This window comes from Electrona antarctica (assembly GCF_951216825.1).
Source record: "Electrona antarctica genome assembly, chromosome: 6".
Taxonomy (NCBI): Eukaryota; Metazoa; Chordata; class Actinopteri; order Myctophiformes; family Myctophidae; genus Electrona; species Electrona antarctica.
Genome location: NC_136811.1, coordinates 15,708,210 through 15,736,133, shown reverse-complemented (window position 1 = coordinate 15,736,133; position 27,924 = coordinate 15,708,210). Strand labels below are relative to the sequence as shown.

Here is a 27,924-nt window from a genome sequence, read left to right as displayed (position 1 = left end):
CAAAATGGGTTAAAGCTTCATCAGGACAGACAATGATTGTCTGTCCTGATAAAGAGCAACATTTCTTTGGCAAGTGTCTGACAGTGTGCGGGACCACATCTGCTCTGTGAACAGCGGGGTGGCGTGTGACGGTGCGTAGCAGTAGGTACAAGGCTCAGTTATCCAACTCACGTCATTAAAACATGGACATGCAACGGCTAATGTTTCATCACTTTATTAATGAGTTTAATTATTTTTACCAACAAACAAAAACGGTCTCTCTCCCTCCATCCCCCTCTCTCTCTCTCTTGCTCTTCACATCATCTCCATTATTCAACCGTTCTGTTCCCCAAAATGTTATTTCCCCCCCGCCTCCCCCCTTGCTCGGGTGATAAAACACCAGGATCACAACGAATTAAAACCAATGCGTGACAGAAAGAGAGGGGATAAAAATTAAATTAAGTTAAAAACCACGTTTGAGGAAAACATCAGGGGACAGACAGCTGCGCTTTCTCACTCACTCTCTCACACACACACACACACACACACCCCCCATACATCCCCAATCACGTGAGGCATACGCACACCCAAGTAACGGGTTAGCACAATTAGCCTAGTACACGCCATACATGAGGGAAAACAAAGGGGGAAACATAGAAAGCAAAGCAAAAGAATGAAAGAAAGAAGAGCTGACAAACAGGTGATGCACATCATCGGACAAATATAACCCCCCTCCCCCCCCCCCCCCCCCCCTCTAATCCCACCCGGACACAGCAATAATGGCAAGGGCCCTGCGCACTCCTTGTGCATCCGTGTGTGCATATAAACCCCGCTCCCCATAGACGGCCCCAGAGGTGCATATAAACCCCGCTCCCCATAGACGGCCCCAGAGGTGCCGTGTGTAACATTCCCTTCACATTGAAGTTTTAACGGAAACCCATGGTTCCATCTATTGGCCAGCGTGTGTACCTGCATACGTACGTACGTCACATATATACATACATGTCCATACATACATTATGATCGTTGATTGGAGAGAAAAGCAGAAGCAAAAGGGTTCCAATGTCCGTATCGGACATACAGTATCTTGGATGTGGAACATTTGCATGTGACATTTATGGACTTAATACAAAGAAAAAATAATTTGAACGCAAACCCCCGTTCTCTAAACACTCCAGTGGAGGGCAGAAAAACATAAAACAGCCCCCAACCCCCCTTTCAGACTGAGATACAATAAATAAAAGGTTCATCACGACAACATTTATTGGTAGGGTGGAAAAGCCAAAGGCAAAACGAGAGAGTGTAAATGGAGGGAGAGAGAGAGAAGAAGAACAAAACAAATAAAGAGAAACATTTTGTTGTGGTTCGTATTTTTTTTTCCGCCAACCCTGAAACCCAGGGACTGAAATGAAATCTTTATTTACAGACTGAGGATAAAGGAGAGCCCGGTCGCTGCTGCGACCGACCCCGCATCTACGAGAGGAAGAAAAAAAAAATTACAAGAACAATATAATAACAATAATAACAAAAGAAAAATAACAAAATAAAATAAAAGGTACATGATATTTACAGTTTAGCAGTGAGAGAGGGGGGAGGAGGAAGGGGAAGAGGAAGGGGAATGGAGGGGAAGGCTCCACCAGTGGTTGAGGTTGGATGTCAGTGAATGTTTAGTGTGCTGTGGCCGGCTCCGGGTGTGGATGTTTGGGAGAAAGCTGCTAAAAACACCTAAAACACAAAAAAAAAAAAAGGAAAATAACCAAATTTGTGCACTGCTTCTGTTTGGTATCGATATGGCATAAAACAAAAATAAAAACAAATTAATAATTCATTCCGTCCGCCGTTTGGAGGAATGAACCAACGACAACATTTAAAGTAGAGTTCAGAATAAAGGGAGTGACTGATAAGTCATCAGCGTCAAGTCTCTCTACACGGTGTGTAACAAAACCGGCGGAACCGCCACCATTTTGTAACTTGACGAAAACAGTGATTGTCAATGTCGTAGGTCAGGCCTTGAGAGAGAGAGGCCCTGACGCCCCAACTCTGCAGCCTGCCTGCTCTCCTAACCCCGCACGCACCCCCACCAGTCTCCACTCTCCAGCACCACCAGCGCCACATAAAATTTGCTAAAACATAAATAAAAACATCAAAAAGGGATAAAAGTCAATTGTCATTTGATTATAATACAGGCAACCCTATCTTCTGATCCACATAACGCATACACACAAACAGGGGCAGCTCCGACCTCCCAAACATCACAGCCTAAACCCAACACTTTGGTACTCCCAAACCCACCGGGCCTAGACCGGAACCGTGCCAGACCGGGACCGGCCTGAGAACTGCAGCTTTATATCAAGTTCAAAGCATCCCACCGCAGGTGCACTGACGCACCAACACTCTCCTCAAGCCCAAAGCCACAGAATTCCGTTCTAAAAACCAGAAATGTTTAGTGTCCAGCGAGGACCGAGAGCGATGTAGAGTGTTTTGTGCGTGGATGTGAATAGGGTGGGCGGAGGAGGGGGTTTGTTCATTTGGAGACGTTTGGAGCCAGTAGGGAGGTATAGGGTGGAAGAATGGCAAAGGAGGGAGGGGATAGAGGCAAGGAGAGAGAGGGGGGGGGGGGGGGGGGGGGATGGGTGCTCAGGTACTGTTGTTGATGGATCCGGGTGCTGAGCTGGACTGGGCCGGACTGTCTGACACACTGCCCTCTGCAGGTGGAGAAAGAGAAGAGAGATTAGCTACAATAAATAATAAAACGATGACTGGATGAATACAACATATATTACACTCCGTTCGTGTAAATGCATGTATATACACCCCCCCACGCCCCCCCCCCCTCCCCCCACACACACACACACACACACACACACACACACACACACACACACACACACACACACACACACACAGACAGACAGTAAAGAAGCTTCCATTCCTGATGATGTGGCTACAATACCTACATGCCATTTATCACCACATAGGCTACCATACAGCAACACATGTTGTGCACTCGTACAGATAACACTATCTTGCTCATGCATTCGGTCCTCAATCGCTGTCCCATTTACTATGGGATGTCATTTTATGTTATCTGAAAAACTATGCTGTATTCTGCTGCCGTCTTTGCCACGCATCTGTCCAGGTATTGCACTTTACTTTTGTTATTCTGTGGACAAATTGCAATTTCGCCAACAGTTCTGGTCACAAAGTCAGTAAAAGCTCGCCATGAAATCTGCTGTGTGTGTGTGTATGTGTGTGTGTGTGTGTGCACATACCATGCGAGGCAGGCGACGTCTGTGCACGAGCGTGAGGGGGAATGAGCGTGGAGTTCAAAAGGGGCTGGATAGACAGCTCTGCAGAGAGCAGACACAAAACATACATCATTTAATGAAACAAAGTATTTAACTAAAACTCCAGCAGGACAGTGTGTGTGAGAGAGACAGTTGTACAGAACAAAATAGTGAATGAGAAACAAAGAAAGAAAGAACTGGGACAGAGAGAAGGTTCAGTGAGAATAAGAGTGCAGGAGGAAGGCACAGAAGGCAGTGATATTTTGACTGCAAATTGTGATTTCGTTTTAGTCAGTCTTTTGAATACAATTCCATGTAGTTTTAGTGATATTTTTGTCATCTGAAAGGTTTTACCTTTAGTCTAATTTTAGTTCACTAAATATAAGATTTTACTCTAATGTATTTTTATACGTACTCGTAATGTCTGATTTTACACTGGTAGGCGGTAGCATGCTGAAAATAGCCGATCTGCAAGCTCACAATGCATCGCAGAGCTTGTAGATCTGCTATTTTCAGAGTGAAACACCCGAGCGCAAACAAACATAAAATGTCTCGTCTTACTTCTACTGGAGTCACTTCCTAACATTTAGTCTAGCTTAATTGTCAGTTGTCTTTAGTCATAGTTTTAGTCATCATAGCTTAGTTTTTATTACGTTTTCATCAGTGGAAAAAGGTATTCGACAAACGTTTTTCGTCATTGATTTAGTCTACGAAATCAACACTGACGGGGTGGGGACGACGACGACGACTTACCGACAGGGCTGAAGTTGAAGAGGAGTGGCAGCTCTCGTCCACTGGGCAAGCGAGTGTTAGGCTGGCGCAGCTCGTCAAAGAAGGCGTGCGCGCAGGCCTCGAGCGGAGACAGCCGGGTCACTGGCGTGTACTCCAGCAGACGGGAGCACAGCGAGATGGCCTCCGGAGGGGTCCGGGGCTTAAACACCTACACAGAGAGAGAGAGACAGAGAGAGAGAGAGAGAGAGCGAGAGCGAGACAGAGAGACACACGACAATGTATTTGAATGAGAAAAGATGACAGACCAGTCATGCATGTTCAGTACCGTTTATTCTGTACGAGTATGCTTCATCTTGCATAGCATACACCTGCTGCTGAGCTCACGCACCTTTTACATCTTATCACAGGCACCATGTGAATATGTAGATATATTTTGTATTTGATTCTCTCGTTTGATCTCCTTTCCCCCCCCCGCCCCCACTTTCATTCTTCCCTTTCTTACATCGATTCCATCTCACTCCTCCTGCATACTTCCACGAAATAATGATACGATGGGGACGAGGCACGAAACGAAACAAACTTCACTCTCCCGATTCTGATTCATCCAGCATCAGCATTCATATCATGTTGATATCCCAATATCATGTCCCGTCTCCTTTCCATTGTAATTTAAATCAGAGATCTTTGATCAGCACACACCAAGAGTCCAATAGCTGGTCAGTCAGTGTGATTTTTCCAGTCATGTTTCATCACTCTTACTAGCGAAGACCTGGTTAACACACTGCTCCGGGCAGCGCACCGCCCGCGCCTCCACCTCCCAGTTCTTCTGCGTGTGTGTAGATGGCGTTATGCTTAAATTATCTCTTTGGCTAAAACGCTGCATCACACGGATAAAGTAGGCTATGGCTACAGACATTAATATAGTCTGTCTACCGCATATTTATGTACAATTATATAGCCTACATTTAACAAACAAGCTTGATTGACATTTGTAAATAGTTCAATACAAAAACTGCTACGAGGATAAAACCAGAAAAGCACTAAGGCTTCTTTACATCAGGTATAAAGTAAAACTGGCTCCCCGTCTCATTCCGGACACAATACAAGATATCCCTGCCCACTCATCAATGCATCCATGGAAATGACACCCCCTACCTTAAGGAATTAGTCTCCCCGAAACCCTCGACCCGCACACTCCGCTCCTCAAACACAATACTGCCTCAACCCCGTCGCGGCCAACCTGCGCACCATGGGTGACAGGGCCTCCTGCGCAGTGCCCTCCCCGCACACTTGAGAGCGCCACAGTCAATTGACTCTTTCAAGAAAGGACTAAAGACCTACCTTTTTAACAAGGCTTTCTTCTAAATCCACTGATTTTACTTCTTGACCCACGCCCTAATGTTCAAAATGGTGTTGTTTTCCTTGATGCTTAATTGGGTGTTTTAATCGTGTGATGTTTCTTGTATTCTTTTGCCTACTGTTTTACGCTTTTGTCTACTGTAGCACTTTGAGATTGAGGAATGTATAGTGCATTATAAATAAAATCCATTATTATTATTATTATAAAATGACCGCCGGGCTTAGGTTGTGAGTCCATGGCAGCATTATTTTGGGGCCGCGGACTGAAAAGTTTGGGAACCCATGCCATAAACTACCAAACTCCAATCCTGCCTGTTGGCTCATTTGGGGATGATGTGCTACAAGGTAGGGGTTTGAATCTTCCGTAGTGCACGAGGCTGGACTCGGTTTCTATAAAAACACAATTGGCCGTGTTCGCGGGAGGGAAGCCGGGCAGGAAGGGTGATGTTGGTGGCGGCTGGCCGCCTGTCAGCACAGCGGGGGGGTGTTGAACGGGAGGTGTCCTACTGGCAGGTGAGTCAGTAAGGTACAGCTGTGGCAACAGAAGAATGTTTGGGAGGGGTAATTAGCATAATGACTCGCTGTTGCCATTGTGGTGAAGCTGCCAGTGTGTGACCATGGGAAAACAATGGAGGCAGCAGGTAACCATCTAACACACTGAGAAAACGCTTCCCACGAGGTCGAGGGCCCTACTTACATTATCTCAGCTCTGTGAGCAGTGTGCACCAGCACTGCACTGAAGGAATAACATTATCTCAGCCCTGAGTACAGTGTGCACCAGCACTGCACTGAAGGAATAACATTATCTCAGCCCTGAGTACAGTGTGCACCAGCACTGCACTGAAGGAATAACATTATCTCAGCCCTGTGTGCACCAGCACTGCACTGAGGGAATAACATTATCTCAGCCCTGAGTGCAGTGTGCACCAGCACTGCACTGAAGGAATACCAAAACGCTCGCGCCAAAACACAGACACAACACAAAGTTGTATTTTGAACAATGCCCCATCATGGAAGAGTCAGCCAACAGTTGGGCAACTAGTTGGGCAACTACCTTCAAATTGTCAATGATGCAATAAATCAAGTTTGCAGGAAATAAATCACTGGAGAAAAAAAAAATATTGATAAAAATGGAGAGATGATAGGAACTACCAGTGAGTTAAAAATGTATCAAGATCCACATCTGTTGCTCAGAATAATAAGGGTTCAATATGAAAATCTGCTTTTTTACCACCAATCAAACTAGGGACTACTGGCTTGTATAGGAACCCGTTGATCATATTACATTTTGTTTTGATCGTATTGTTCCACGTCTGGCCATGTAAACATGTTTTCTCATGCCAATAAAGCCCTTTGAATTGAATTGATCATATACTTTGCCCAGATAGAAATAAACCCATGGTTTTGTATTGGGAAGAAAAAGAAAAAGGGGCTTTGAAACTTCAAACGTATACCATGCAGGGATCATAGGAATAGAAAACGGTACCTTTGTCCACGGGTGTGCTTTGATCTGTGGGAATTTGAACTCTGTGTAGTTGGGGTTCATCTCTCGGATCTGCTCTCTCGTCGGAGTCCCCAAAACCTGAGCGAGAGACAAGTGTGTACAATCAGCAGTGGTGGAAAAAGTACTCACTAATTTTACTTGAATCAATCATCATCATTTTTAGACCGCGGTCGAGATCATGGATTTCGCAATGCCACGCCAGATTCTCCGGTCCTTCATTGCCATGCCCAGTTCCTGCTTACGGACACGTGTCCCTAGCGATGACATCAGGGAACGACAGTTTTCTACCTCTGGTCTGCTTTGAGGCAGGTTTCCAGAGAAGGGGAGATATAACCTCATTGTTAGCTCTGTAGCAGTGGCCGGCAAACTGTGTTCTTCTGGATCGGACTAGTGAAGAAACACGGGGAAGGTTGCCGTATATTAGATTAGTCGATGGGTGGCTCTTCCAAGATAGATTTTGCACTCTCATTAGAAAAGTTGTAAGTGCCATCCAACTGTTTCTCTAATTTCTTTGAAAGTGTCCATGTCTCGGAGCCATAGAGTAGAATATATCCTAAATATTTTTTACTTTGAACCTCTTACTAAGCTGGGATGACCAGATATTATGCATGGCAGAATGACCAGGCCATACCCTTCCTAGTTTGAAAGTCCTTTTGGGAAGAAGATATATATGAACCCAAATACTTCATCAACCTGTTTCAGAGGAGTGTAAAAGTATCAATAAGTGTACAAATGTATAAGTAATCGGTAAGTAAGTCAAAAATGTACTCTAATAAAAGTACAAAAGTATTGGCATTAAAATGTACCAACAGTACAGAAAGTATGTTTTGTAAAATCTACAAAGTAAGCAAAAGTCAAAGTCAAATTTTTACTTTGTTCATTGTGTGACATTTATTGGACTTGACTTTTGTGTTGTCGGGTCAAACCATGCTGTAGGAGGAGGGATTTGTAGACGGTTGGATACAGTCAGGAGAACAGGACTGTAAAAGGTTCAGTGACCTGTATTGATTTCAGCACATTCAGTTTGTGGAACAAACTACTACTATGCACCAACTCCTGCTCTGGATCCCTTTTGTTCAGTGAGCTGGCCGTTTTAACACTCTGCCCTGCGTTGGCAAATGGCCCCCCCGACTACTATGATTGTGTTTTAGAAAGTCATGTGTGAGTCAGGTATAAAGTGTATGCCCAGTGCCCACAAATGTACTCTGCAGTGATTCACAAAGCCCTTCCGTACCAGTTTTCGGTGCGAAGGTTTGTCCTAGTTAGCTCTAGTTTGTTCCTGTCGGGGCTTGAGGACAAAGCGTGACGGTGCCTTTACCAGCAGGGCTCCTCGATCTGCCCAAGGAGCGGAGGCTTGATGAATCACTGTATTGGTTTAAATTAATTCTTTAAAGAAACGCATTCTCTTAACATTGTGTTTTTATCCCATTGATGATTTTTGTTTGCATCTCTTTTCTTCAGTTTTAAGTAAAGCACTTTGCAATTTATTTTGGTAAGTGCTTTATAAATAACTTTTTTATTACTATTAATTTGGTGACAAGCGACAGCCGCCGCAACAAGTGCTGTGAGCAATCAGTCAACCAAAGACAGTTGAAGTGGTCAAGGAACTAGAGTGCTAGGAGAGCAAATAGGTAGGTGTGCATTGGCACTGCCCTCACAATTCAATTATGATTCATCAGGTAACGATTCGATTCTATGATGCATGGCAATGCCTCACACTTTTCTATATTACTGCACAACATTGCAAAATGTTTCATCAGTCAATACAAGCAGACATAAGCCTGGTTTCCAGCCTGATTCGCTACGTTCTGTGAATTTGTTTTGTAATTTCCCTAACTCAGTCTGGAGAGAGGGAGGGAGACCCGCACAGTCACTTGCTGGTTCAAGAGCTTTTTATTTAATGTCAAAATGCAACGTTTCAGTCTTTCGACCTTCCTCAGGCATCTAACTCAGTCTGGAAAGTCTCCCATCTCCAAGGTAGGTGGGATATACACTCGAGGCTTCCGATTGGTCTGTGGTGCAGGTTTGGACAAAAAGACCAGTTTGACGTCATATCAATGTGCAGCTACTGCTGTTGCGCTACAATGTCCCCTTATTATGGACTAAACTCACCCCACACAGCTACTGCTGTTGCGCTGCAACGTCCCCTTATCATTGACTAAACTCACCCCACAAAGCTACTGCTGTTGCGCTGCAACGTCCCCTTATCATTCACTAAACTCACCCCACAAAGCTACTGCTGTTGCGCTGCAATGTCCCCTTATCATTGACTAAACTCACCCCACAAAGCTACTGCTGTTGCGCTGCAATGTCCCCTTATCATTGACTAAACTCACCCCACAAAGCTACTGCTGTTGCGCTGCAATGTCCCCTTATCATTGACTAAACTCACCCCACAAAGCTACTGCTGTTGCGCTGCAATGTCCCCTTATCATTGACTAAACTCACCCCACAAAGCTACTGCTGTTGCGCTGCAACGTCCCCTTATCATTCAAGTCTCGAATTGGCGTTTCGAACAGTATTGTTTCAAAAGCATGGACAGAGTGGCGGTGGCTGATGACGTAAATACCCTAACCCTACTCCAACTGTTTCGTTGGAACAACATCCAATCAGCAACAACGTCACTACGTAACAGGTGGCGTTATAAAATACGAGTCAAACAGGAGGCTGGCCACTGGCCAGACTGATAGCGGAGAGACAGTACAAATTCACAGAACGCAGCGAATCAGGCTGGAAACGGGGCTAGTATCGCAATGCATTGCTGAATCGATTATTTTTGACACCGCTACAGTAATCTGTCCGTCTTCTCACCTTGATAATCTCTACTAGCTGGTCCACCCCGCTGTCCCCAGGGAAGATGGGCTGTCCCAGCAGTAGCTCGGCCAGCACGCAGCCGGCCGACCAGATGTCGATGTTGGACGTGTAGTCGGTGGCGCCGAAGATGAGCTCAGGGGCGCGGTAGTACCGCGAACAGATGTAGGACACGTTGGGCTCGCCACGGACCAGCTGCTTTGCACTGGACAGACAAGACCACATGATTGAGCGGGTGGGGAGGCAGGGAGAGATGGAGAAAGAGAAGCAAACAAGTAGTTAGGAGGAGAGAGAGGAGGTAAAGAGAGAGAGTGACTCCATTCAGGAGGGGAGTATTGCACTCGAGATAGCCAAAGGCTGTAAGATTAGAACACATTAAGACCCAGGGTTTATACAATATCCAGCTGGTTAAAAAAAGTAGCATGTGTATTTAAGGGTTTTGTGGCTTTTTGCATCAGGGTATTTTTTATGTGTCAATTTAATTATCAAATTGAATAGTGAAAAATACATTCAAAAATGATAATATTATGAGTTGGTTAGTAAGCCTTGACGAGCCATGAGGCCCATAGGGCAGGAGCCCATCTCCTGTTTCTGTAGCGTGAGGCAGCTCACACCCCCTGGACATGACGCTAGCATGTCATCCCTGGACATGGCGCTACTACGTCACAGGGACTTGCCCCCAATCCAACCCTTGATGCCGAGTGCCAAGCACGGAGGCACTGGGTCCCATTTTTCAGAGTCTTTGGTAAGACCCAGTGGATCGAACCTCACCCTCCCAGGCTCAGGGAGGACACTAATGACAAGGCCACTGAGCTGGTATCAAATAATAATTTGGCAGGCCAACCAGAAAACAGAAGCACCTCTCAAAATATAAAACAGGCACTAAAAACGTAGCTATACATGTTCTACTGTACGGCTATCTGTGGAACACCCTGAGGGTTGGGATTTTTTTTCCCTGCTCCCGCAAAAATATTCCCCCCCCAAAGTAAACAACAGGAAGTGGTTAGCTTGAGTCAGATACAGACAAGTTGAGATTTAGACAAGTTACGAAACAGAAACACCTCGCGAGTGCACACCCACACACACACACACACACACACACACACACACACACAGTGAGCAAACAACACATGCCCCCGAGGTCCACTCACCTGCCAAAGTCACAGAGTTTGAGGATGGCCGTCTCTGGGTCCACTAGGAGGTTCTGTGGCTTGATGTCTCTGTGACACACGCCCTGGGAATGGATATAGGCCAGACTGCGGAACAGCTGGTACATGTACACCTGAGGGGCGGGGGGGGGCACACAAACATGACCTGTTGGTTGGGGCAAAGTGCAAAGTGCTGCCTGACAATATACAGTGCTGCTTGACAATATACAGCTTGTAGATCTGCTATTTTCAGCATGCAAATAGCAGACCAGCGGAACAGCTGGTACATGTACACCTTGGGGGAGGGGGGGGGGGGGGGTGTCACACAAACAGACCTGTTGGTTGGGGCAGAGTGCAAAGTGCTTCCATTTGACAATATACACACACAAGTGTTTCAGAGACGCATTTGGAGCAGTGTTGTTTTTTCAGCATGCAACCAAGTGAAGAATGACTTGTACTGGATCTCTTGACCACTAGTCCCTTCCTAACCTTTTAGTCCGTTTATGTGTTGACAAAATTGTCAGTATATTTAGTCTTAGTTTTAGTCATCATAGCTTAGTTTTCATTTAGTTTCCATTCAGGTTTCGTTAGTGGAAAAAGGTAGTCGACGAACATTTTTCGTCTTAGTTTTAGTCGACAAAATCAACACTGTTATGGAGAGAACATTCAATGACAATATCAGATCTACAAGTTCACGATGAGTCCCGTCATGAACCCTAGCATCCCTATTCTGGCCATGTCATAATTTGCAAAACATTTGAATTAAATAATAGCATATCTACATCTGAGCTTGTAGATTCTTTTGGCCATTTTTTGGTGAAGATATTTAGTGTAGAGGAGGGGGCCTAATACAGACCCCTGTAGGCACCCTGCTGGTCAACTAAGTACAATATGGCCCACAGGATGATTTGAGGGGAAATAGATGTATATTCACCATTTTATTATGCATCTGGGTTCTCTCCCAGTCCACTGTGTGTGCAGTCTGCTGCGCTGGCAGCTTGTCATGTGTACTTACAAAACATTAGGCAGCAGTTAAACCACCCGCTGTGCCGAAGCAAGCATTGGATGCAGTTGTGTAGCCTACATTTACTATTGGTTTCAATAAGTCTACATTTGTTTCTGCTAATGTTCGGTTTCAAATGGTTTATTAACCCATTTTGGGCGGGAACCCCTTTGTGTTTTAAGCATTATGCTTTAGATGTTGAAAAATAGCAGATCTACAAGCTCATAGTGCGGCACCAAATGCCGCGCTACGAGCTTGTAGGTCTGCAATTTTTGAAAAATGGGGTCGGCGACCAATTACATATATTTTTGGGGGTCCTTGACATGGACATGTTTGAGAACCACTGATATAGAAACATGGGTTTTTCAGAAAACTGTCAGGATTTAGAAGACATTTGTAGAATCGTCTTCAGGTCTAAATGGGTTAACCCATTAAGACCTGAGGCCGATTCTACGAATGCCTTCTAAATCAGTAGTTCTCACACTATGTTTCAATAGCCAAGTAAGCCAACACTAAAACCTAAAATGACATAGATGCTCTCCGGGTTTTAATCTGATAATGCAAAGCCACGGCTCCCAAAAAATAAATGGCATCTTTTTCTCTCACCAGAACTTTCTTGGCTTTCTAGGCCAGTGGTTCTCAAACCCTTTCATGTCCAGGACGACCAAATTGATATAGATTTGGCTGCGGACCCCCATGTGAAAATGTTGTGTGCCAGGGACGCCCAGAAGAGAAGACTTGTTCAAAATGAAAAAGAGCAGATATACAAGCTCGCAGCAGCAAGTATAAGCACGTCAGGGAAGCACACAAAAATATAGCTCCCTCTACATACGGCATACGCACCACTTTACAGTATACCGCAAATTCGCAATCATGCAAATCAGCCATTACATCCAAAGCCTGTTAACTAAGCCTGTCTAATGTGGCTGGGTGAGAGCCCACATTAACACATTTAGACCTGAGGACGATTCTTAAAATTCCTAAAATGTCTTCTAAATCCTAAATGTTTTCTGAAAAACCCATGTTTCTATGTCAGTGGTACTCAACCTTTTTCATGTCAAGGACCCCCAGAATTATCTGTATTTGGCCACAGACCCCAACCTGAAAGTATGTTGTTCCCCCCAGAAGCAAAGATTTGAGTTAAAAACATTCGCTCTGAAAGATATATTCAAAGATTTGCGCCACATTTTCCAAAAATAGCAGACCTACAAGCTCATAGCGTGGCACTCAGTGCCACGCTATGAGCTTGTAGATCTGCTACATAGATCTGATATTTTATCTGCATGTTTCCTACTGTACCAATGGATATCTAAAAAAAGAAAGAAAAGAGAAGGTAAAAAAAACCCTGACAAATCAGAATTCTGATATTTATAGAAGGAACATCCCTGGCATCTCTGCGCTTGTTTGCTCATATCTGTGTTCATGTGTGCCCGTGCGTGTGTGTGTGTGTGGGGGGGGGGGGGGGGGGGATGCAGGTGTCTGTGTGGATATGTCTCAAACTGCCAGTCACTGTGGCCTGTTAACGGTGGGTTTTTCGACACATTGTGTAGGTGGGTGTTGTGGGGTGGTATGTGATGGACGCAGCCCGGAGGGAACGGGAGGGGGATGGGGGAGACTGCTGTTAAGCCCAAGAGACGTCAGACAGACGCGCACGCTAGGCTGCTAAGGATAGGAGGCGTGGGTTTGTTGTTTTTGTTTTTTTCTAAGAACACAAAGACAAAAGGATATCATGAAGGAGAAAAAAAAGATAAGCTCAAAAACCAAGACATCAAATATCTGCAGCATGCACCCAGAAGCATTTCCGACGTCAAATCCTCATCATCATAATAATAATAACGTATTATCATCAACATCATCACAGTCATCTACGCGAAGCAAGCAGAGAAGAACAGCCATAGATTACACACTAATAAAGACAAAATGACGGCGAGACCAGAGGAAGGCATAGCAGAGAGGAGAGGAGAGACATCTTAGGAGTGGTGGGGGGAGAGCAGACCTCCAGAGAGAGAGAGAGAGACCCACACACACACACACACAGTGTAATGGAACGGTGTCACTGGAGGAAAGACGCTTCGAAGGATGCGAGGAGGAGGAGGAGGAAGCAGGGGATGACAGTGTGTAGACGAGGAGGTGGAGAGAGATAAGGATGTAGGGAAAGAGAGAGAAGGGTTACTGAGCCTGTGTGTGTTCAGTGGGCATCCACAGGGGAGGAGAAATGGGCCATGAGACAGCTATAATGTCCTTCCCACAGCTACAGACAGACATGCACACACGTGCGCAGCCTTTCAGACAGGCAACCAAGTGTACTGCAAACAGAATACATTCTCTTGGGACCAGCACTCCGTTCCTGCTTGGGAAACACTTAAAACAGTGTGGTGCCTGCAAAACTGCTTTTTTTTTTTTTTTTTTAAGGGCTTTGGTGATTTTTACTACATCCACAGACAGTGAACTAACGATATGTTTTCCCCTCCCAGTTCACCCATTGAGCTTTATGTCAGAACTCAAAGAACTACTGTGAGGGAGGACCGAGAAAGGTCCCGCTCTGCTCCTATTGGATAAGAGGTAGGTGGAGGTGGGATGTTTCCCTTTCGTTGGACTTGACCTGCACTTAGTCTCACATAACGACAACCAGAGATCTCTGCCTACTGATATGATATGTCTGTGATATCTAAATCTAAATTCAATGAATGGTTCCACTGGGTGGAAACTATTCGGTTTGTCGTGGGTCCGGAGTTAAATGATTGATAGTTAGGGTTAGGAACCAAATAGCCCCTTACAAGTCTGTAAGTATGAAGTATGAGGCTGTACAAATGGAACAATTCCATTTTGTACACTCAGTTACATTTACACTGAGGTAGATTGGGGTCCCAGAGATAAACATAAAACAAATGGTGGGGCTTGTGGCCCAATGCATATCAAAAATGGGTCGGTGACATTAAAATGGTTTGGGCATCACCGAGTGAAGACTGTTGCAGGAGAGACAGGGAACGTGATGGGACTCACCTTAACGTAGATGATGGGGATGGTGGTCTTGGCCTTGTTGAAGTGCCGAGCCACCCTGTACACCGTCTCTGGGACAAAGTCCAGGACCAGGTTCAGGTACACCTCGTCCTTCTGCACAGCGGGATGAGAGCATGGCGAGATCAGAGGTAGACGCGGAAGAGTCGACAACACAAAGACGACATACAAATGATAAACAGACCCATGATGACTTGCGTGAAAGCGACCAAGTTCTCTTCCATTTTAAACATTCTGAATGAGATCATCTCATTGGAACGATGAGTTTATGATTTAGTCATTCATAAAATGACTGACCACAGAAAAAAAAAAGTATGTTGCATGTCAGCTTCCATTAAAGGACCACTTCACCACTTTTCAACATCTCTTCATATAATTGGTCCTCACTAATGTTCATGATAAAACACCACCATTTTTTCCTACTCAGTCTGTGTCTCATAGGAGGGCTTTGGACACCCGTCCACCAGTGACATCATCATTAGGCAGATTTTTTTTAAACAAGATTTGTTTTAAAATATATTTAGATTTTTATTATCGTGAGAACGATGGCTTCAACTTTTGCATTGCAACTTTTCAGGAAAAGAAAGCCTGCCGTTTCTATTAGCTTGGATTCACCATCGATGATGTCACTGGTGGACGTGTTTCTGAACTGCCCACAGCCTTCCTATGAGACACAGACTGAGTAGGAAAAAATGGTGTTGTTTTATCATGAACATTAGTTAGGACCAATTATAGGAAGAGAAGTTGAAAAGTGGTGAAGTGGTCCTTTAAACAACAAAAGATGTGGCCACAACCTACGTGCAATGAGAAAGGAATACTTTTTACACAGCAGGTCTCATGGTGAATGCAGTGCGCACCCATCTTCATGCTGAGCATGTGAATGTTGTGGACATGGGACAGTTGTTCAGGTTAGCCTTTATAAAGTCAGATGTGTGTCAAAAAGAATGATCATTTCTTCACCGCCTTCAAGGTTTCTTTATGGTGCAGCCAGGTACATACGAGCATATTCTGTTGTTGGGATTGCTCAGACATTTTCACCCGGGTGTATTCAGAATTTAGACGCGTTTAAAATCATGATCACATTATGGCTGTGTTGAATCTACAGCATGTGTTTTATGAGGAAGGAGGTGGCGCGGTTCATTGTACCGTGTGTTTTAAAGGGTTTGGGGGTTTTAACAGATTAATTAAGATTCTGTTGTGGATTCTAGCTCAGTTAGACAAGCATTGGATCACCAGAACAATGAGAACATGATTTCAAAATGATTGTGAAAACCATGAATGCATGTCTCTCTCTTCTGGAGTGTGTGTGTGTGTGTGTGTGTGTGTGTGTGTGGGGGGGGGGGGGGGGGGGGATCTTCAAAGTGATATAGAATAGCATTTGTGGTTGTAATGTCAATCCCTAATTGGAACACAATACATGCTCATAAAATACATTGTTCTGCTGCAAGGTGCAACACGACACCCAATGAGAAGACACAACATATAGAATGCAAAAGATGACATGCACAGATTGACAGTTAAATATGTCTACCGGTTACAGCAGTTATAACAGGTTTACAGATAGGATAAATGAAACCAGTCTGAACCTGGGAAAGGAGTCTAAACCCTCCCCTCTTCTACGTTTGGCATTTCAGCTACTATGACCCAAAGCCAAAACTAGTATTCCAGGACGGAATTCATGAGATTTGACACACTCGGCTGAGTCGGCTCTTTAAAAAAAAATGTTTACCTAAATTATCTTCAACTAACTTCAGCTAACTAGACTAACAAATTAATCGTTTTCTTTGTTTGCCTTTACATCTGTTTTTTTCCCATGTTTAAATTTTAATATATTTTTAAATTGATCGCGTTTTAAACCTTTATCATGTCTTACTATCGATTAGCTATTTTCTGTGAAGCACTGTGAAGCTTAGACAAGAGAAAACACACCAAAAACTACGTCTTAAACCCAGCCAGCTGAATGAATAAAAATATGCCTCCTTTCACTGTGAATCATTCTTAATGCGTGTGTGATTAATGTACGTGTGATTAAGAGGATGGGCGTGGCAGCGCATTTCCCCTCCAGAAAGGTACTGCTTTCCATAACTAGTCACACAGGCACATACACACCTTCTCTCCTAGTCACACAGGCACATACACACCTTCTCTCCATAACTAGTCACACAGGCACATACACACCTTCTCTCCATAACTAGTCACACAGGCACATACACACCTTCTCTCCATAACTAGTCACACAGGCACATACACACCTTCTCTCCTTTCCATAACTAGTCACACAGGCACATACACACCTTCTCTCCGCTGGAGTAGAAGAAGTAGCGTAGCCTCACTATGTTGCAGTGGTCCAACTTCCTCATGATTTGTAGTTCTCGGTTCTACGGAGGGACAGAGAGGGCGATTTCATTAGGCCACAAAAGAACAATGTTTCAGTTATATTGTACAGTGACATTTCACAGAACCACAGTCAGTAGCCCAAATTAATTCCTGTTCTCATTGATCTTGGAGGTAGGAGTGCCAGGATAAGAAATGGTCCACCAAAGAGGATTAGAGGGGGGGGGAAAAGTACATTTGAGCGGGGTCTTGTGTTTGAGGCACAGCGACCAAGAAGAATTACAGTGCAGCGCGAGACAGGGCAAAGCCATCAGTAACACTGCTCTAGAAAGGACAATGGAGTCAGAGGGCTGTTCCAGATCGAAAACGAGACAAATTACTTTAAACGTCATCTCCTAACCTGCCCTGCCCAGCGTTATCTAGCTCAGGAGGTATAGTTTATCTGTAAGCACGCACTTACAGGTGTAATGAGGTTTTATTGATATTGCATCTAAACCACTGACATTTAAGCACAACGATACCTCACATTTGGCATTGCAGAGACAATAAATCAAGGTCAGCTTGCTAGTTGCTATTACACCGACAATGCCTCATTAGACACGCAGGCATCACCTGGCACAACTTGAAATATATATATATATATGTTACAGTCAAATCGAGAAACCAGAAAAGTCGAGAAAAACGGAACGAGGGGTGCCTGGTTTCGGACCACGGGCCGGGGCGGGGGGCTCCCGTGCCGTAAAAACAGGCACCCTTCGTTCAGTTTCTCGATTTTACTGTAGCATATACACTGTATTCGTCTATAAAATCATGCACCCCGTTGCCATCGAGACACACTCCCGACTGTAACAGCTTACTTAAAATGCCATGTCTAGGTGATACCTTAAATCTCTTGTCCTGGAGAACCTTCTTGATGGCCACCATCTCCTGGCTGTCGATCAGGCGTGCCTGGTAGACCACGCCGAACGAGCCGTTGCCGATCACCTTGATGTCCGTGTACGACACTTCCTGCGGGCGGTCGGGGCCCTGGCCGGGCGTGGCGACCACCGTCGTCACCTTGCCACTGTCACCTGGAGGGGAAAAGGTGACACTGGGTTAAGCATACTTTGTCCTATGATGAAAATTGCCGATCTACAAGCTCACCGTGTGGAGCATCATGACTGCGATGCTTAATCATTTGTACTTTAACATAATATGGAGCTGAGGCACCACTGCAACGACAGTCCAATAGGTATGGGGGTCAGAATTAAAGACAATTACTTTTGTCTTTTGCAAAGCTCAATAATTTCATTGCACTTTCATATTGTTATACCGTGTCCATTTGTCACAATTTGGTGGCCAACTTCTCAGATACTACTACAGACGCAAATATTCACTGGTTATGACTGTGGAAAATAAAACTGCTGTATACACTACAGTTCTGTCATGTGACTGTGACATGTGCTGCACAATTACCAGCTGATATTTAATAAAGTTGAACTATAATCACATTTTAACACTATAATTTAAGGAAACACCCGGGGGAGTGCAAAATGCAGACTCCAAGACGTTTGTGCGTGTCTGTGGCAGAGCTCGCAGTCGATCATCAAGCCCGGGCCTGGGTTTTTATAGGCTTACTTGTGCATACCAGAGTTATATTTTCCCATTTCTTACTTTACTCCCAAGATTTTGTCAGATAGATAATACCTTTAGGCTTTATAGATCCTGCAGTGGAAATTTGGTTTGGCAGAACAGGACAGACACAGAAAGAGAATACAGATGGGTGTAACAATGGCAATACTTTAGAGTTGTTCCGATACCAATACTGGTATCGGTTACTTGGGCCGATTCCACCCTCAAGTACTCGTAACCGGCCCCGATACTTAGACCCAAGTACCAAAACATCCATTTGACACTAGGCTGAACGAATGCAACGGGAGCAAGTCTGACCCAACACTGCAGCAAATCGCCAAAAACAGCTGATCTACAAGCATAAATGACAACCGACAAGTGTAGATAGGAGATCCATCTGCATCTTTGAGAAAAAGGGGGTAAAATAAGTGGTTACTCAACAAAAATTAAGTACTCGTATCGGTACTCGGTATCAGCAAGTACTAAAAATTAAGTACTTTTACTCGGTCTGAACTACTACTACTTATTATCCCAAGACAGGGTCTAATAATGATGACGTGGCTTCCATGTGGAGCCTGGTCTTCACTTGGCCAGTCTCTAACGTCATGTCATCTATGACATCACCAGCACAATGGTGTAAGAAATGTTTTGGGCAAAGTTTCAATCCCATCCAAAACGTCATAGTACTTCCTTGGCCTACTGGCAGCGTGCACACAACGTTTGGTGCCGGTTGGTCCAGCCAGCGGTTTGTAAGCTCAGCCATGGACAGACTCGCAGACAGAAAGACAAACTCACAGACCCATATTAGACGGCTCTTCTGCTACAGTGGCACAATGTAAAAACTTGGATCGTGTGTATCAGATGACAGGAATATTGCAAATACTGGACAACAGCTTCATACAGTGCAACATGGCTACCCGCAAAGCTCTGACCAGCTACCAACCAACACTCCCCCGAGGAGAGAGAGAGAGAGAGCTAAACGCTGACAAGCACTCCCTGTGTCTCTAAACGGCCATGACCTCCAAGACAGCAGGCTCCCGGCAGACACACAACGCAACCACCAGCTGGTAATGAGCTGCTCTCCTCAGCTTTCCCCACAACACCACGCTCCCCCATAGGGGGGGGGGGAAACGGCACAACATGGCCCAACCAAGCTCCACAACACACCAGTCACCATGTGACCTCACCTCGGTGGGCCCCGTTCCAATACCAACACACACCGTGCTCCCTCCACATAACAGAAAGAGAGATCTAGAATAAACAGGGAAGCTAGGTGCATGCCTGCATGGGCGAGACAAATAAAACCCCTGTGTCGTTATTAGAGGTTGTAGGAGGAGAGCTGTGAGGTGTATGTGCTCTAAACGTACATAGGTCAGGGATGCTGCGGGCTAATGTTCCACCAGGAAAACAGGCAGCGAGCTGCTTACAGTCTAACATTGACCGACAGGCCCTAGTAAGGGTCAAAACAGTGGCTTTGTCTGTGTGCGCGCTGTGTGTGTGTCTGTCTGTCTGTGTGTGTGTCTGTGTCTGTGTGTGTGTGTGTGTCTGTGTCTGTGTGTGTCACGTGCAGGGTCGGGAGCTGATCTGACTGACAAATCAGCACCAGAAGCTGACATGGGTAAAAGGAGGGAAAGCTAGGTGAGAGGCATGTTGCCAAACAGCTTGTCAGAGCCTGTGATAAAATTGCACGGACAGCAGCACGCAAATACGTGCATTCGTCAATACCACTGGCTATGCGTCATCAAATGGGAAGTGGTTGACTCTGTGCATCGAGTTCCAGAGCGCTCACGGACTCCCTCCCGTCGTCAATTGCCACGTTGGTCCGTCTTTGCAATACACATGATGGAGGGCCACAGCGACCAGATACCAACACTTGTCAAGTTGTCAGCATGCAAGTGTTGATACAATTACCTCGTTGACTGTTTTAAGTGGGTTGAGCTCTGGAACAACCTGACGCTCAACAGCTCAACCCACATGAAACAGTTGAAATGGTAATGAGCTTCTGCAAATCCCCCTCCCCACACTCAGCCCTAGTCATGACCCAGTGTTGTCGACTACCTTTTTTCACTGACTAAAACTAAATAAACACAAAATAAAAACGTCATCTATGATGACTAAAACTAAGACTAAATATATTGACAATTGTCAAATAAAAACTAGACTAAAATGTTAGGAAGGGAAGGGACTAGTGGACAAGAGATTCAGTTTTATGCTAGGTTGCATGCTGAAAATAGCAGATCTACAAGCTTGTAGATAGACACAGTATCCTTTATCACCTTTTTTGATGACATCGTTTTACTATGCATATCTATGTAGTTGACTTGTTGGGTTCGTTTTACTTGACCACAAACTACTAGGGTTCATTCCATTTAGTTAGATACAGTATCACAAGTGTTAAGTAACAAGTTACTCTGGATAAGAGAGCATCCGGTAAATGCCTGAATAAATAAGACATTGTAAGGAGACAGGAAGGGTGACAGAGGAGGAGGATGACATGCAGTATACCGAGTATAGCACCTCCGGGAGGACTCGAGCCCAAGTCAGCTATGAGACTCATTTATATGGTATGCAGTGCACTCTTCTTACTCTGTGACCCACTGGGATATGGGTGGGCGGTATGGTGATACAATGTCTCCTCTCCACGATATGCCTTTTCAGAGATATATCCTTTTCAGAGATACATCATGTATATATCGTGATACAGTGAATGTGCATTCTATGATTTGCAGTTCTATACCTTAATTTATACTTTTGTAGAACGACGGTTTCGTTAACCAAAATTAAAGTAAATGGTGCATTTATATAGTGCCTTTATCCAAGGCGCTTTACATAGATTGTGCATTACATTCACCCATTCATACACACATTCATACACCGATTGCGGCGGAAGCCATGCAAGGTATACCAACCAGCACATCGGGAGCAATATGGGGTTCAGTGTCTTGCCCAAGGACACTTCGACATGTAGACAGGAGGAGCCGGGATTCGAACCGCCGACCCATGGATCATTGGACGACCTGCTCTACCTCCTGAGCCACAGCCGCCCCATGTATTTTCATTTTGGTCTAAATGCTCTGTTACTCCTTTTTCTTTTAGTTTGTGTTACCTTGTATGTGGTTGTACCGTTAAGTAACTTATAACAATAACCCTAAAAGCCGCAAGAAAAATATTAATATTTTTCCATATGGCCCACCCCACTGAGGCCACCCAGACAATGTTCTTTCCATGAGAGCCATGGAAACTCAAGGTCCCCGGGTCCTCCTGACCAAGTTCTAAAGGGCCACCACTGAAAGCATCCTCTCACTCCGATGTCCTCATCCATGAACTGTGCGTTTCTGCTCAGCCCTCCAGCGAGTCCAGCCTCACAAAGGACAGACTGCAGCAAACCGTGCGCACAGCAGAGAGACGGACAGGACAACACCAGCTGCCAATCAATGAGCTGTACGATGCCAGCCAGCGCCCCCATAAGCATGCTGGCAAGATTGCCACTGACCCCACTCACCCAGGCAACCACCTGTTTCAGAAACTCCCCTTAGGACGGTGGTTCTGTGTCATCAGAAAAAGGACCACACAGCACGGCACCTGAACAGCTTCTTTCCCAGGGCCAATTCCCTCCTCAACATGCCATTCAACAACAGGAGGAAATGACTACCTTCCTATGTATGCACTTTATTGAACTTAATACTCACTTTTTGAGTGGTGCAACCACTCCTATAGACAGCTATGTGTGTGTGTCCCTGTGACCGAGCACGGAAGTAGCATATTGTCACTACAAAGTGTCACGCTTGTGCAGCGTGTCACTGTTGTGCAGCCTAAGACACACAGAGGCCAAGGAGGAGAGCTTGTACAGCACAGCACAGCACAGCACCACTCACTTCAGACGGGTCTGATTTTTTAAATATTACTTGCTTCGTATTCTTATAAAATATTGTTGTGTATGGTTTACTCCAAGTGCACTTGTTCCGACCGTAATCTCACTGTACATCAGAGGTGTGAAGGATCTTCAATGGCCACAGAATTTGATCACGATTCAGCAGTTTCTGCAGTTCAATTATAACTTTACAACTGTGCTGCTACCTAATAAATATATACAAGGAGAAAAAAAAGCTTTTCAAATAGCAGCTGTAAGACGTTCACAAACTGCAATAATCTGTGTTAATTTAACTAAAGAGTGTAGTACTGTACAAATGTAACCAAATGTACCCGTGATGGCAGCCAGGGGACGCGAGTTGACTTGTGTAAAGCGGTGTTCTACAGCAGCATTAAAGTCACAGATGATTTGACTGAGAAATGGTTGTCAACTGTCAAAGTACTGAAACAAGCTTTTTGGACTTGTGGTTAGAGTGTCCTGAAACTGGGAGGTCGGGTCATACCAAAGACTGTAAAAATGGGATCCAATGCCTCCCTGCTTGGCACTCTGCATCAATGGGTTGGATTAGGGGTCAAATCAACTAATGATTCCTGAGCGCAGTGCACGCTGCGGCTCACCGCTACGAGAGATGGGTCAAATGCGGAGAACAAATTTCACTGCTGTAACGTATGTGACTAATCGTACGACTTTGACTTGCTGACCCAGCCTCACTCAGTCCATCAGAAGCCGTGGAGCATCAGTAGCGTTAGCATGTAGCTTACAGGTACTGTAACTTTGTGTTAAAATAAGTGTTAAATAGCCCCATCCAGTCACATTCCCATATTAATAATTGCAATAGTGTGTTTTGTTCACTGTAAGGAACCTTTAATAAACTTTGTACGCTTTGGAGCTTACCTAAGTACTTTTGGCCTTGGCCCGGCACCTAGTGTGGTGGATGTGCGTGCTCTGCAGCTCTTTAATAACTTAACTACAGGAAAAGAATATCTTGTCAGGATACCAATTTCATCCAATCAGCAGAGAGGAACTCATCCAGTCATGATAAACAATTCTATTTGTCTATCAAGTGAAATTGGAAGTGAGAAAACCAAGTAATGAGCAAACAAAATTGTAACTGTAACATTTTAAGACAAATGTTTCCTATTTCCCCGATAGGATGAAAATGTGTCCCACCTGAACATCCACATCCGGGTTGTGGTACATCTTAGAATCAATTAATTTCTAGTACACCTCTACAAGTAAGTAGTTTGTCTTTTTATGCCAACCTGACTCAAAACTAAATGTACCTAGGAAATTTGGTGAATACAAGTGATTGTGATCCTGTCGCCGCATGGCTGTCATCAAGAATCCCTATACAGCAAATGATGCAATTCACAATATCATTCTGAATAGATGATATAACATAACACTTGAGACTGACCAGAGAAATTGTGACATTACTACCTCAAGGTTGCTACTGATGGCCATTTGTGAAGATATGCTCAACGCAGCAATACAGCAGTTCAACACCTCTCTAGAGCTTTTTCATTAAGTTAAGCACAGTAAGTGGCAGACAGCAATCGATAACTTGGCCTGTATGAGCTAGCAGCACTAGCTCATACAGTCTCTGCCTTCGCAGCACCTGAAATTCCTGTGGTCACTCGCTGCCCATGAAGGGGAGGTCCTACAGTCCAGTTCTGCACTGCTGATGCGTGTTAGCATCACTTTTGACCTCTTTTTAACCAAGTTGAGTCCGAGGGGAGCACATTAAATATGGAGTAGCTGTGGCATGATAGGCCCTTGAATAATGAATGCAAAAATGAGCACTCCAACCAGCTGTCAGTGAAGAGCTTTGCTTTCTGTGGAAACGTACGGATGCCTGATGAATGAGAGTCAAAGAGGACGAGAGAAGAGCAATTTCCAATGTGGCGAGACAGTTTTTAATTAATTGGATAGTTAAGAGATCATTTCTAAAAATAACAACTCTAGTACACTCATTACCTGACGAAAAGGATCAGCAAATGCATGGCCATATCTGCCATCTCATAGTTTGGTAATTACCAACGTGGTGGCATCTAAGGAATTGTGATAGTTGTGTTACCGGTGGTGTGTTGGCTGAAGCTGGACCGAGACGGCAATGCACTCAAGGAATATGAGGTAATTCTAACAGAGGATGATGAATCAGTCCAAAACCTAGTGGTGCCGGGCCTTGTAATTCATAATGAATGGTTTGCAGGCTGCCGCTGTCCAATGTCTATGTAATAACTAAACGGAAAGTACAAAGTGGGCCACATAATTCCACAATGAATTAATCATAAACTAAAAACTAACGGCAACATTAAGCCAGTTTAAAACGTATATAAGGTAGCCGTGGGTAATAAAGACAGTACATCTGCCCCGAGTAACCTTATGAGCTTCATTCATAGTTTTAACAAATTGATATTCTTTGTTATTGCTTCAAATAAAAATAAAAACGACATCCTCTGCAATGACATGCAACTTCAATTACATTCAATGACTCTTAATCTTCATGATAGTAATCAATAGCACATGTCCCATTTGGCAATTGACAGAAATCCGTCCAATCTGTACACCGGAAACTGCAAAAACTGCACTCTTATGTTTCACTGTAACCCAGGATCCAGTTAATAATGCCGACCTGCTGTGTGACACTGTCCTGCCTCCTGTTTCCCGGTCTCTACGTTTACACCTTGCAGGTCAAGTGTTACTTCTAGCAGCCTTGAAAAACAAGTCTGCAGTAGCCAACGCAGCACTTTTGTTTTGGGGGGAATCTGCGAGGTGCGAGACACCGTCAACGTGGGAACAATGCTTTCTCAGCGAGGCACACCCGGGACGGAGCTCTGTGAGCAAGAAAAACGCTTTAATGTCCATTCAAAGACAAGAAAATGCTAAACTCAGTGAGCCAACGACAACAAAAATTCAATAGATTGATATTGCAGTCATTTAGCTATAAAGGTCAAACACAAGTGTCTATGTGTGGGGACATTGGCACACACTGAGTGCACGGCAGACTGAGACACAATTTTTGTGTTCTTAATTGAATGAGTCTGACCCGCCTCATACCTTACTTCTGCACCGTTTCATAATTTCTCCAAAATATACCCTCCCCCACTCTTACTCTTTATTCCATATCACCTCAAAAAACACACCAGCCCATGAGGTTTACACTGTTGAGTTAAACTCTTTCACATGGCTATAAGAACTGCCAGAGCTGGCCCAAACTTGTGATCTCCAGCACGTCAATGGCATGGTTAGATCGGTGTGAGGCTTATGAATTTCAAACATAGAAATCTAGTGTTTTAACCTAGTTGAGTAAGAATACTCCAACAACTGGGTTTGCGCCTTATATTATAGTTGCACGTCGCCCACTAACTTTACCGAATATAAATTGTGATGATGCAATATTCCAGCTATGATCTCTACCAAGTCTGGCCTTGTAAATTATTGTCATGAAACACCAAATGAAACACCACCAGAGGCCTCTTTTCTGTTGTAACGGTGCTGTTAAATGGCCTGCTTTGAGTAAAGACATGCAGTGTTGATTAATTTACTGTAATCTAGTTCTACCTACAGGGCAAACAAGGCAAACAATGTGCTTTACACCAAAGCTTACAAAAGAATAAGTTAATTCAGAAGCTGGCTTGATTGGTGCTGGCATTGTTGACAGGACTGGAGCATTGCATAAGGCAACATTGCAAGCAAATCTGGTATCTGACTGCAGCTACGCTACAGTCAGTACATGCTTACATGGTTGAGGCACGTTATTATTACTGTCTCGGGAGAGAATTAGCAGTAGTTATCCATTTGACTAGGCCAGTTTAGATGTTTTTGTTCAGTTAGACTATGCTTATAAAACTATATCAACTAGACATGTTTCTATACATGACGCCAACACACATGACATATGGCTATCCGACTGTACACCAGCTAATGTCCGATAGCCCATGAAGCAATCCACAAACTAGGCAATCGTAACTTTGTCAACGTGACTTGCACTCATCGTTGGTTTGTTAACGTTAATCTAACGATCCAAGAGTTGTACTAACGTTCACCTAGTCCAAGTTTAAGGACACCTAACGTTTAGGCAAGACCAGACGAGACTGGAGACGACGCCTAACCCCCTTCATTTTCATCTCTCTCGCCCCTTTCGCGTCGTTAACAGGTTAGCTATCATCATCTCTGATCAACGACGAACTTGAAATGCTATTTAACGCCATGGAATTCACACAATGTTCACGTTGACGTTTGAAATTAGGCCTATTTCTCACTTAAACGCCAATATGTTTGCCACTATACACTATAGCCCTGCAGTAACAGCAGCTAACGTTAGCTAGGCTATGAAAGCCCTTGATGGCAGAACCCCATACTGGAAAAACATAGCGTTAGCCTGCTAACTAGCTAGCCTGGGATCTAGAATGAAGACACCCAAGGATTCAACACGTATGTCACAAGTGTGCTTTCAGATGTGAAGGGAGGTCCGGATAACGATCAACAAAAATGACATGTTTTCAAATGTAATTTTTTTTCCCATGTGAGAAATAGTGTAGCGTTCTCATATCACTTGTCAAGAAGGGGTCAGAGGGCTTTAATGGTGTCGGGTCCCCATGAAACTACAAGCTAACCACCGTCACACAGTGTATGCGGCGTCACTGACCCATCCTTGGCGTCTCTAGTGCAGACTGTTCGTGTGCTAACGGCGCTAGCCGTTCGGCTAAAACATAATAAAAAAAGCCGAGACATCAACGTTTGTCACACGATTGTCAATAATTGTATCGCTTGAAGGGAAATCTCGCCGACCCGGGGGTTACTTACGGTACGGATTGGCGTAATAATTCATACTCACGGGTTAGTTTCAGATTTCCAAAGCTCGTCGAGCTGCTCCCACTGGCCTGAGAAGCCCCGGTCTTTCCTGCCGCGCTCCCACCGGCCACCGACGACCCTCCACCGGCTGCTGCGGCCCCGGGAGCTCCTGGAGGCTCGGCGAAGGAGCTCGTCCTGGGCCGCCCGCTGCCGCTCATATTTGTGTTAACTGAAAGCCGGGGCAGGGGGGAGGTAATCGCTATAAAGGAGCCAAGCGGGGCACAGGCTCGAGCTATATTTCCCTTAAAAGATTCGATATAAATGAAATTGCACTCCGATAGCGTTTCGTATGCTAAGGCTGTTCGTCTCCCCCTTTCTTCTTCTCCTGTGGAGCGCTGTTGGTTGGGGGACCGGGGGACTTCACGCACGACGACGTACAGGTCGCATTGACTTGTGGGATATGAAGTTTT

The 27,924-nt window shown here is 44.7% G+C and overlaps 1 protein-coding gene and 1 long non-coding RNA gene across 2 annotated transcripts; one reads left to right on the top strand and one right to left on the bottom strand.

Annotated features, from left to right (window-relative positions):
* Window positions 1-281: 281 nt before the first annotated feature.
* Window positions 282-1,735, top strand: LOC306925633. The gene is made up of 2 exons (XR_013790276.1): window positions 282-833; window positions 872-1,735. It is a non-coding gene; the product is annotated as an uncharacterized lncRNA (long non-coding RNA).
* Window positions 1,225-27,774, bottom strand: gsk3ab (glycogen synthase kinase 3 alpha b). Its single transcript, XM_079504575.1, has 10 exons — window positions 27,498-27,774; window positions 18,058-18,245; window positions 17,136-17,219; window positions 14,827-14,937; window positions 10,824-10,954; window positions 9,673-9,877; window positions 6,844-6,939; window positions 4,020-4,206; window positions 3,252-3,329; window positions 1,225-2,684 (listed from the first exon to the last, which is right to left on the bottom strand). Exons 1-10 carry the CDS (start codon window positions 27,670-27,672, stop codon window positions 2,617-2,619), a joined length of 1,323 nt encoding a protein of 440 aa, XP_079360701.1. The 5' UTR covers window positions 27,673-27,774; the 3' UTR covers window positions 1,225-2,616.
* Window positions 27,775-27,924: the final 150 nt, after the last annotated feature.

Excerpts from the sequence above, each read along its gene's own strand:
- gsk3ab (XM_079504575.1), bottom strand. The coding sequence starts at position 27,672 with ATGAGCGGCAGCGGGCGGCCCAGGACGAGCTCCTTCGCCGAGCCTCCA. Across the intron at positions 18,246-27,497 it reads TGGAAATCTGAAACTAACCC|GTGACAGTGGCAAGGTGACG; the intron begins GTGAGTATGAAT and ends TTTCCCCTCCAG. Across the intron at positions 9,878-10,823 it reads AAACTCTGTGACTTTGGCAG|TGCAAAGCAGCTGGTCCGTG; the intron begins GTGAGTGGACCT and ends TTGTCTGTCCAG.